This window comes from Sander lucioperca, chromosome 14, assembly GCF_008315115.2.
Source record: "Sander lucioperca isolate FBNREF2018 chromosome 14, SLUC_FBN_1.2, whole genome shotgun sequence".
Taxonomy (NCBI): domain Eukaryota; kingdom Metazoa; phylum Chordata; class Actinopteri; order Perciformes; family Percidae; genus Sander; species Sander lucioperca.
Window position 1 is genome coordinate 11,379,912 of NC_050186.1, and position 12,327 is coordinate 11,392,238.

Below are 12,327 nucleotides of genomic sequence, written 5' to 3' on the forward strand. Positions count from 1 at the left end.
AAAAAAATCATAAAAACGACATAGTATAAGTATGTCGAAAAAAGTCATAGTATAAGTATGTCGAAAAAATCATAAAAAAGTCAAAGTATAGCATGTTGAAAAAATCATAAAAACGTTATAGTATAGTATGTCGAAAAAAGTCACAGTATCATAAAATCAAAGTATAGTATGTTGAAAAAGGTCATAGTATGTCGAAAAAAGTCATACGTCGAAAAAAAAGTCGCAGTATAGTATGTCGAAAAAAGTCATAGTAGTATGTCGAAAAAGGTTATAGTATACCATGTCGAAAAAAATCATAAAAAAGTCATAGTATAGTATGTTGAAAAAAGGTCATAGTATGTCGAAAAAAATCATAGTATAGTAAGTTGAAAAAAATCACAAAAATGTCAGTATAGTATGTCGAAAAAAGTCATAAAAAGTCATAGGATAGTATGTTGAAAAAAGTCACGAAAAAAAGTAATAGTATAGTATGTTGAAAAAATCATAAAAACGTCATAGTATAGCATGTCGAAAAAAGTCATAAAAAAGTCATAGTATAGTATGTTGAAAAAGGTCATAGTATAGTAAGTTGAAAAAAATCATAAAAACGTCAGTATAGTATGTCGAAAAAATTCATAGGATAGTATGTTGAATAAAGTCATAAAAATTCATAGTATAGTATGTCGAAAAAATCATAAAAAAGTCATAGTATAGTATGTCAAAAAAAGTCATAAAAAGTCATAGTATAGTATGTCGAAAAAATCATAAAAAAGTCATAGTATAGTATGTCGAAAAAATCATAAAAAAGTCATAGTATAGTATGTCGAAAAAAGTAATAGTATAGTATAGTATGTTGAAAAAAATCATATATGTCTATTGGGGTATATGTAAACACAAGTATGCGATGGATTACTTACAAAAGCGAGGTAATTTAAAATGCATGTAAATTCAATTGAAAAGTAGAATAACTCACTAACACTGTTGTGCGTGTGTAAAAGAAGCCAACGTGAAATGTCAAAAACAAATTGGTCATCCATGGTCACGAGCAACATCTACGAAAAGCTCTATTATCACTCGTTCACATTTAATAAATGGCATCAAACATTTACACAACTGACTACAATCTGACACAACAAGAGGTGGAGGAAAGGGTCGGTGTACTCACAATCAGAGGTTTGGTTTTGGGCGGGAGGGTTAACATGGACGGGGACAGGCTCTGTGTGGGACTCTATGGCCTCCATGGGAATCTTCACTGGAGGGGGGACAGAGCTGTTGGGCTGAGCGACAGAAAGAGGAAGTGGTCGGCATGCAGGACAAACTGAGATTTTAAAGGATAAGCCTGGATATGTTCTATATTTCTGTTGTGTATGTTCATTCTCTGTGCCATAGAGCTACATTGTTGTCCAAAAACTATCAAAAACACACCAATGAGCCACACTGTTGCACTGGGTGACATGTTCCTTTATTAACATGAACACACACTGTTTTTTGGCTCAATCCCAAATACACCTAATGAGGATTAATCCGCCGCTGAAAATAGTCCCCCCCAAAAAAACTACAGTGTTAAGCTGTTTTATGAAATTACTGAGACTTTTAAAAATGAAAGTATATATTTGTGACCGATTTTTTTTAAGACTGAAAGACTTCAAGACTTCGAGAGGACACATGGATTAATTCCTCTTTCTGGTGTGACCCTTAAAACATTGATTTTTAAAATGTTGATTTCAGCCTTTTTGTGGAGAAAAATATAGAATAGCATTAGCCTTATCCTTCAGTCAGAATCATCGGTGGACACAGTGGGCACAAAGATGCACAAAGATGCAGAGTGAACAACAGTGGGAGAGGTAGACAGACACACTAAGAGGAGGATGGACGGACAAAAAAGACGTAGTAAGTGTTGTACAGTGCCTTTTCAGCAACACTGTGGGACAGAGAGGAGAAACATACAGTATTAGTCAGAGGAAACAGACCCAGGAATGACACACCCACAAAAGATGGAGTGACACACATTTCAATACGCAAATAAATACAGAGAAAAGAGTTCCACTCTCGCCAACTTTGGAGATTACAGTAGCTGTGTGTTGGCAGGCAGATATGGTTATCTGTGTGTGTGTGCGCGCGCTGAGTAATCTTTAAATTAGAATTTTGTCAACATTTTCCTCACCTCCTCGTCGCTCTCTGGCTCTGCCGCCTTTTTATTCCTCTTCTTCTTCTTGTCGTCCTCCTTTGTCTTCTTGTCTTTGTCTGGCAGGATGTCGTCCAGCCAGGCCAAGTCGTGCTGTGAGAACATCAGATCCAGCAGCTTCCTCACGACCATCAGACCCAGAATCTTCACACAGGGGAAAGAAAATGAACAAGTGGGGGAGGAAATATTCTTAATTGAGCTTAGCATCAGTTCACGTAGGACACGGAAGTCATACGCCCGCTGATTGAATGATCCTTCCTATCAGACACACACCGATCACAGCCATTCTCACATTAAGGCTGTCCTTTTAAAGGAACACGCCGACTTATTGGGACTTTGTCTTATTCACCGTATCCCCCAGAGTTAGATAAGTCCATACATACCCTTCTCATCTCCGTGCGTGTTGTAACTCTGTCTGACGCCCCCACCGCTAGCCTAGCTTAACACAGATCCTGGAGGTAACCGCTCCCAATAAGTGACAAAATAACGCCAACATGTTCCTATTTACATGTTGTGATTTGTATAGTCACAGTGTGTACAAATAACAAGGTCACATGAGACACAGCCATCTTCTAATAGTATACAAACTGGGAACACTATTCTCAGAAGGCAAAGCACTGCTACTTCTGCAACTTGGGCGGAGTGATTATTACTCCAACTCTGAGCGAAATCCATGCAAACTCTCTGCTCCTCACCACGGGGCTTCTCAGGTGCTGCGAGCAAATCACTCCGCCCAAGTAGCAGAAGTAGCAGTGCTTCGCCTTCTGAGAATAGTCTATATCCACGAGCTTATACTTCCCAGTATGTATACGGGATCTGTGCTGAGCTAGGCTAGCGGTGGGTGCGTCAGACAGAGTTACGACACGCAATAAGTGCGCGTGTTCCTTTAAATGTGACTCCCTCCTCACTGATCCCTGCTACACTGACTGTGCTTCACTCAATGCTGCTGCTGCTGGCAAAGCGTTGCCTCCACCAACCCAGCCTTCACCTTCCTAGTTCAGAGTCCAAACATGATGGTTTTCAATGTCTTTCTTTTGGCTCCCCCTTTTTTTACCCAGTGGGGTTTCTGCACTGTACTCCCTGTTTTAGCTTAGCATGCTGCTTGGCTGGTCCAGGGAGCATTATCAATTGAGAGCCATCAGCGCCAAGCATAACTGTATTTCCATTTGTTGCAATAAATGGTTGAATCTATGACGAGTATTCCTGACTGAATTATACTCATGCTGAACATCACAAAAACTAAAGAGCTGATTGTGGACTTTGGCAGGAAACAGCATAGGATTTACCATCCACAGAGGATTGACGGGGCTCAGGTGGAAAGGGTGGACAGCCATAAATATCTTGGGGTGGGTCATATCACTCAGGACCTTACATGGTCGCTCCACATCCCCTCCCTAGTGAAGAAGGCCCGTCGGCGTCTCCACCATCTCAGACGCCTGAGAGACTTTAACGTCAGGGTGCTCAGGAACTTTTACACCTGCACCATAGAGAGCATCCTGTCTGGGAGCATCAGCACCTGGATGGGCAGTAGCACACAAAAAGACTACCTGGCCCTTAGGAGGGTGGTCCGCTCGGCTGAGTGGATCATCAGAGCTCCTCTCCCCAATATGCAGGATATTTACAACAGGCGCTGCAAGGCTAAAGGTCCATACTATACTATGACTTTTTTCGACATACTATACTATGACTTTTTTCAACATACTATACTATGACTTTTTTTGACATACTATACTATGACTTTTTTGACAAACTAAACTATGACTTTTTTGACTTTTTTCGACATACTATACTATGACTTTTTTTTGACTTTTTTCGACATACTATACTATGACTTTTTTTGACATACTATACTATGACTTTTTTTGACTTTTTTCGACATACTATACTATGACTTTTTTTTACTTTTTTCGACATACTATACTATGACTTTTTTTTACTTTTTTCGACATACTATACTATGACTTTTTTTTACTTTTTTGACAAACTAAACTATGACTTTTTTGTCTTTTTTCGACATACTATACTATGACTTTTTTTGACTTTTTCGACATACTATACTATGACTTTTTTTGACTTTTTTCGACATACTATACTATGACTTTTTTTGACTTTTTCGACATACTATACTATGACTTTTTTCGACATACTATACTATGACTTTTTTTGTGACTTTTTTTGACATACTATACTATGACTTTTTTTTGACTTTTTTGACAAACTAAACTGACTTTTTTTGACATACTATACTATGACTTTTTTGTCTTTTTTCGACATACTATAATATGACTTTTTGACTTTTTTCAACATACTGTACTAAGACTTTTTTCGTGATTTTTTTCGACATACTGTAATATGACTGACTTTTTTCGACATACTACGCTGTGACTTTTATTGACATACTATACAATGAATTTTTTTCGTGACGTTTTTTGACATACTATACTATGACTTTTTTCGACATCTGTCTTCCTAAAAATTTGTCACGCTCAGAAACCTTGCACACTGAGTTCGTATTAATTAATTCGTTGCGAAAAAATTCGTAAAAACAATACAAAATGTGACGCTGCTGTCGCTCTGCCTCTCTCTCCTTCTCCTTCACTTCATCCCTTGCTTCTTGACAGTTCATAGTAATGTTCCCTTTCTGTCTGTCTGTCTGTCCTTTCTGCCTGTGTCTTCTTGTGTTTCGCACCGCGGCTCTACAGCAACTACATCTTTAATTTCAGGACCCACAATACAGGGCAACACACTCACCATTACTGGGAAGATGATGGCCAGGAAGGTGGACTTCAGGATCCAGAGGACGGCCAAACAGACGATCTGGACGAGCGTGAAAAGATGGACACGTCTCAGAGGAACATGACGCAGGAAGGAGAAGTCTGGCTGGTGTTTGGGCGGCATCAGATACAGCTTGATACGCTCCCAGAACTGGAACAGAAAACATGCTCTCAGAAAGTATTCTCAGTCTCTACACATGCCAAATATACGTTGAATTATTTACATTTATTTTGCTTTCTCTGTTGATCTGTATTATTTCTGTCCTCGTGCTGCTGCAACAACCGAATTCCCCCGCTGGGGATCAATATCTTATCTTATCTTTTAAGTGATAGTTAACTGTATATCTTTAGATTTTTGGACATTTTAAAAGTTGTTGAAACGAAAACAAGCAATTTGAAGATGTCAGCTTAAGATTTAGGCATTTTTGAGAGCGCTAACAAGTTTATTTTTACTCTGTAAAATGTCCCACATATCTTGCTTATAATTCTTTAATAACCTAATTTAAGGGCTTTTATGTGTTTATGTAGAAAACAAACAAAGACCTAGGTATTTGTACTCCCCCATGGAGTAACAAGTAAAACATGAAAATCCAACATGAATATTGGATGTACCTGGATGCCACTCAGTGAGGCCACTCCCATGTAGAGGAACACTCCATACAGGACTGGCATGGGAATGTACTGAATTACAAAAGAAGCAGTTTAAATACAACATTATGGGGTAAGTGTGAAGTGGCATCACATTATATTCCTTGTTCATGCATGTACTGAAGTACCTGTAGAACTGGAGCGAGGAAAACTGAGAGACCGGTCAGAACAAACACCATAATGCCCGTCAACCTCTGCTCCCTAGAAATAAAGAATCATATAATATTAAATGCATACAGGGGATACAGTAGCTGGAGCTAAACGCTAAAGAATGAATGGATACGAAAAGGACTCGAGGTATTAATATTGTATACCGACTGTATGGTTCCTGGGCTTGTATACTAAGTCTAGTTTGGATGGGTTATTAATCGGATTGATAGAGATAGACAGAAACAAAGAAGATAGATGGAAAAGAAAAAAAAAGTGTAAATGTGTGTGTGTATGCATGTATGTATGCATCTGTGTCTATGTGAGTGTAGGTAGGTAGATATACGGTACATGTATGTGTATGTAAACATGTATACATAAGTGAAGCATCAAATTGTTTTGTATTTAACTAAAGTATAAAAGTAGAAAAAGGGGGTAGGACCAGAAAAGTTTTGCAATTTTTTTGGGAATTCATGGTTAATAAACATCATTTATATGAAATTGTACCTCATTTTCGAGAAAAAAAAAGCTGAAATTATGAATTATTTAGACAAATAGTTACGATTGAGTCAGGATACTGTTTAGAAACCATTTCATTGTTTTTTTTTCAAATGCTATACAATTACTGTAATAAAACACCCAAAATTCAATGAAAGTAGTGATCTGATCCTTAATTTTACTTGCGAAGAGCGTTGTATGGAACCATCCCTGATATTTTTGGGCAATTTACTAGAAAGGAACCCAAATTTCTGATGTAGGAACTTTGAAAACGAGTCAAATTTGACCCAAAGACAAAAGGAGGGTTAAGAAAAGTCACCATTTTCAGGTGACCAAAATGTTCAAATGAACTTTGCCGTCGCCCCCTGCTGGAAATTAGATAGAATGCAGCTTTAAGGCACTTTCACATTAGTTTCGCATTGCCAGACCTTCCTCCACAGCACTGCAGACGAAGGTCTGGCTAGTTCACACAGCATTATAGGATAGGAGAAAATAGCTCACAATCGGGTTGGGTGGCGCTAAGCGCCGGGCACAATGAAGGTGCCTCTGCAAAATAGCCTCGGGGAAGGAACTTGTTTTAGTTTTAGTCATGCGAGAGAAAACTCAGATTGGACAGATAGTCTAGCTAGCTGTCTGGATTTACCCTGCAGAGATCTGAGGAGCAGTTAACCATAGTCCTCACAAATCCACCGGAGGTTAGAACGCCAACACAAAGAAAGAGGAAGGGGATGGAAATGAGGGACATCCGGTGGAATTTCTAGCGCAATCCCGGAAGTGGAGCGTCGTGGATATAGACTATTTTTGCATTGGCTTCGATTTTCAGACCCGGAGGTTGCCGTTTGTTCACACACACACACACACACACACACACACACACACACACACACACACACACACACACACACACACACACGTACAGTGTCAGGCTGTGTTACCTGACTCCGAGGAACTGTGGCTGCTCTCCGGGCGCGCTGGACTCGCTCTCCATCTTCAGAGAGTCGATGTGTGCGATGGAGATGACAGTAGCTGCTACGTACCAGGGCAGACCCATGAAGGAACACGCAGCCATCAGCACCCCCACCCAGAACAGGTCCAAGTGGTAGCCACAACCTTTCTGCAATTTGGATACAAGACAGGAAGTGAAAAATCACAATTTGAGATAAATGTGTTTACGATTTTTTTTCAGACATGTATAAAGTACATGTTTTACACTTCTATCTTTTAATCTATAAATTGGATATTGCAGTAGTCCATACTGCATTTCCGCCGTTAACAGATAGGACAGCTCAGACATGAAAGGGGAGAGAGAGGGGGAAGCCATGGAGGAAACCGTCACAGGTCGGACTCTTGACCTGCGTCGAGGAAATAAGCCTCTGAATATGTGCGCACGCTCTACCAACTGAGCTAACCTGCCACCCATATTGCAATGTCGATAAAATTGCAATTAATTGTGCGGCCCTAGTGACATGGAGGTTAATTTACCTTCAGTTTGTTTTCTTTGCGGTTGACGATGACAGCGCTGATCTGCTGGTCCATGAAGATTAAGATGGTGACGAGGAGAGCGGGAACGAAGCTGGCCACATACCACCACCACGGGTTCTTACCAAACGGCATCACCAGCCAGCCGCGATCCGGACGCGTGGGCTGATCTCACACGCACACGCACACGCACACGCACACACGCACGCACGCACGCACACACACACACACACACACACACACACACACACACACACACACACAGACAGACAGACACACACACAAACAAACAGACACACACACACACACACACACACACACACGCACGCACGCACGCACGCACACACACACACACACACACACACACACACACACACACAGACAGACAGACACACACACAAACAAACAGACACACACACACACACACACACACACACACACAGACACACACACACACACACAGACAGACAGACACACACACAAACAAACACAGACACACACACACACACACACGCGCACGCACACACACACACACACACACACACACAGACAGACACAGACACACACACAAACAAACACACACACACACACACACACAGACACACACACACACACACACACACACACACACACACAGACACACATACGCACGCACACAGACAGACAGACACACACACACACACACACACACACACACACACACACAAAGACAGACAGACAGACACACACACACACACACACACACAAAGACACAGACACACACACACACACAGACAGACAGACACACACACAAACAAACACAGACACACACACACACACACACACACACACACACACACACACACACACACACACACACACACACACACACACACACACACACACACAGACAGACACACACACAAACAAACACAGACACACACACACACACACACACAGACACACACACACAGACACACATACGCACGCACACAGACAGACACACACACACACACACACACACACACACAGACAGACACACACACACACACACACACACACACACACAGACAGACACGCGCATGCGCACACACACACACACACACACACACACACACACACACACACGCACACAGACAGACAGACACACACACACACACACACCCACACACACATACACACACACACACACACACACAGTCACACAGACAGACACACACACACACACACACACACACACACACACACACACACACACACACACACAATAATAAAAAATAAATATATAGTACAGGTAAAAAGGTGACTGCACACATCCATCTTAAATAAACAATTTGGTAAAATATTATGTTTTTAATTTAAAATTCAAAACAGAGTTTCTCAAACTTTCTGCAAGCGATTCCAAAGCCTAACAGAGAGGAGCATAGATGTGTTGTTTTCTATATTAAATAAACTCGTATGTAATTTCAAACATAATTTGAATTGGCTGTTTTTTTTTTTTTCTGTGTCGTCAGACTTAGGCAATTACGTTTTGCGACACTGCCTCCAGTTTACATCACACGTGTTCAGCGTGACATTTGAAGGAAATACGGAGGGTTAGGGTTTACGGTTACTGCATTCCTTGAGCCTTGACCCCCAACTACTCATTGAAATTAAACCATGTGAGGAGTCTAGAGCGAAAATGTCTCGGACATTTGGTGGAATAGACATCTGAAACACAACAAGAAGACACACCTACACACTGATTCTACTGTAAGAGGTCACAAGCATAAAACAGTTGGGAACCACTGGTTTATCCTTTAACAATGTGTTTTGTTTTATAAATATATCCTCTGTTTTTATGTAAAGTCTTAATCTGAAAAGTTAACAAGCTATCCCATAAAGGGGTCAGCCCTACGTTCCCACAACCCAATGGTCCAACAGCCCTATGTTCCCACATTTCTAAGAATTATTTTTCATTGAAAATTAGGCCCTATGTTCCCACAGCCCTATGTTCCCACATTTCTAAGATTTTTCTTAAAATTAGGCCCTATGTTAGGGTTAGGGTTACATTCCATCTGTAGTCCATTGCTACAGGATAATAGGTTGGGTGTAATTGGCTACCAAATTGGGAGAAAGGGGGATAAAATCTGATACAAATTTATGAAAAAGGAAATGTGGGAACATAGGGCCTAATTTTCAGTGAAAAAAAAAATCTTACAAATGTGGGAACATAGGGCTGTGGGAACATAGGCACGCTCCCCACATAAATGTAGTAAACAAAAGTACAATATTTCTCTCTGAAACGTAGTGGAGTACAAGTATACAGTAGCAGGAAAAAATGGAAATACTCCGCTAAAGAACGAGAACCTCAAACTAAAGTACAGTCCTTGAGTAAATGTACTGAGATACTTTCCACCAGCATGCACACAGAAAAAAAAACAGTTACACATGCAGAAGAGTAGTCATATGCTATGAATCCAAATATATTCCCATAAATATTTTAGGAAGAAATCATACCTTGACCTCAGTTGGAACGATTAGTTTGGGTGTGTCTAACCCCATCAACATATCCAGACCCACAAAGGACATGATTGACATGAAGATGGCAAAATCACTGATTAGCTTCCTCAGCTAAGACAGAGGGAGGACGGGGGGGGGGATGTAGTGTGACAGTGAGGAGGGGAGACGTATGTGCAAAAGTACAAGAAAAAGGTGCGTACATGAGGAAATGAAGACAGGAAGAAAGAGAACTTATACTCTGTAAAAGAATCATTGCATTGATACATTTACACACAATCAAACGAATGATAAGAAAGGACTAAAAACCAGGGATGCACTGAATCCAGGATTCGGCTTCGGATTCGGCCGAATATTGGGCTTTTTGACGGGGTTCGGTTTCTGCTGAACCTTAGGATTTTTTTCCCAGCGAACCGAACCCTACGCTTGCACTACGCACGCTACGCTGGACGACGTAATGACGGCGCCGTTGATTACGGGAAGGTGGTGACGTAGGTGGAGCGTTCAATGCAGTAGGCTGTGAGAAAGTGGAAATGGAACTGGTGAGTAGAAAAAGTGTAGTTTGGCAGTACTTTCAGTCAAAAGAAGGCCATTCAAGTCCAGCTACATGTTCAATCTGCAATGCTGATTAGTCTGGTGGTGGCGAGGACCCTAAACTATACACAACATCACCGCTGTTACAACTGGGGATGTCCAGATCCGACCACGTGATCGGAAATCGGGCCCGATCACGTGGTTTCAGACTCGATCGGAATCGGACGTTACCTCCCGATCAGGACTCGGATATATATGTATATATATTCTCATTATTTTTTAACACATCTATAGTTATGCGGTAGCACAGAGTTAGACCCTTTTGACTCCACACAGAAACAGCAACGCGTGCGGCATGACATCACTTTGTTGCAGAGACGCTATTGGTTAAATGCCGGCAAAGTAGAACACGGAAGCAGCTCGAAGCGGAAAGCGCGAGTATGTCTGCAGTCTGGAGGTATTATAAAGTTGAATTATTATAGAAGTATCGGATCGGGACTCGGTATCGGTAGATACTCAAAATCAAATGACTCGGACTCGGACTCGAGGGCAAAAAAACCTGATCGGACATCCCTAGTTACAACATTTGGTATGAAACATCCGAAAGAATACGAGTTGTGATGAAGGAATCTACAGACAGCAGCCAAAATGCAGCAACTTCAGGTACGGCAAAGGAAGGACAGTCACTGCTTACTTCATTAATGTGTTTATTGTGTTCATGGACTGAGGATGGGACGAGGATTCGGTATTCGGATTAGGCAAAATCTTAACCAGTGGATTCGGTATTTGGCTGAACCCCAAAAATCTGGATTCGGTGCATCCCTAATAAAAACCACATTCTCGGGGAAAGAAATGCATCTAAAAAGTTTGGGAAAGAGGTATTTAGGGGAAGAGTGGACCTTGATCTCAGTGGGCACGTGCAGTTTGGGGGTGTCCAGCTCCATCAGGCGATCCACCCCACAGAAGACCAGGATGGAAATGATGACGGAGAAATCACTGATGAGGGAACGGAGCTGGAGCACATTCAGGGAGAGCAGAGGGGAGAACATGGGAGAGGATATTCTGGGACAGATGTGGAGGTTTCACGGTTGGGCATCAATTTGATTTTAACAATTCAAATTTCAATTCCGATTCTTCCTTTCCGATTCCAGTCCAATTATTTGAAGTTGAAAAGGGGTCACATGCTTATTTCACAGATATTGCACTCGCATTGCCAGACCTTCCTCCACAGCGCTGTGGACTAGCCTTGGAGAAGGAACTTGTTTTGGTGGAACATGTGTACGTTCAAAAGTAGTTTTAGTCGTGCAACAGAAAACTCAGATTGGACAGATAGTCTAGCTAGCTGTCTGGATTTACCCTGCAGAGATCTGAGGAGCAGTTAACCATAGTCCTCAGAAATCCACCGGAGGTTAGAACGCCAACACAAAGGAAGAGGAAGGTGACTGACTATCGGCCTGTAAAGAGGTGCATACGGCGGAATTTCCGGCACCAGAGCCATCACCGAAGTGGAACGTTGTGAATACAGACTACAGATAAGAGGAAACTTTCATTTTGATTCAATGATGTTTTACAATTTTCACCGGACTTTTTCAACATAAAATAAAG

The 12,327-nt window shown here is 41.3% G+C and overlaps 1 protein-coding gene across 9 annotated transcripts in view; it reads right to left on the reverse strand.

The window, feature by feature from the left end:
- slc4a5b (solute carrier family 4 member 5b) overlaps window positions 1-12,327 on the reverse strand; it is a 69,734-nt gene that overhangs the window by 12,174 nt on the left and 45,233 nt on the right. For 5 of the 9 annotated variants that reach the window (XM_031287810.2, XM_031287809.2, XM_031287807.2 and 2 more), the window contains 9 exons: window positions 11,622-11,735; window positions 10,189-10,302; window positions 7,714-7,875; window positions 7,167-7,345; window positions 5,715-5,787; window positions 5,551-5,619; window positions 4,916-5,089; window positions 2,144-2,308; window positions 1,145-1,256 (listed from right to left, as the gene is read on the reverse strand). In XM_031287810.2, coding sequence (XP_031143670.1) covers window positions 1,145-1,256; window positions 2,144-2,308; window positions 4,916-5,089; window positions 5,551-5,619; window positions 5,715-5,787; window positions 7,167-7,345; window positions 7,714-7,875; window positions 10,189-10,302; window positions 11,622-11,735 — 1,162 coding nt within the window. Of the gene's footprint in view, window positions 1-1,144; window positions 1,257-1,887; window positions 1,901-2,143; window positions 2,309-4,915; window positions 5,090-5,550; window positions 5,620-5,714; window positions 5,788-7,166; window positions 7,346-7,713; window positions 7,876-10,188; window positions 10,303-11,621; window positions 11,736-12,327 lie in introns of all 9 variants that reach the window. The other 4 variants (XM_035991751.1, XM_035991750.1, XM_035991747.1 and 1 more) reach the window with 3 other exon arrangements.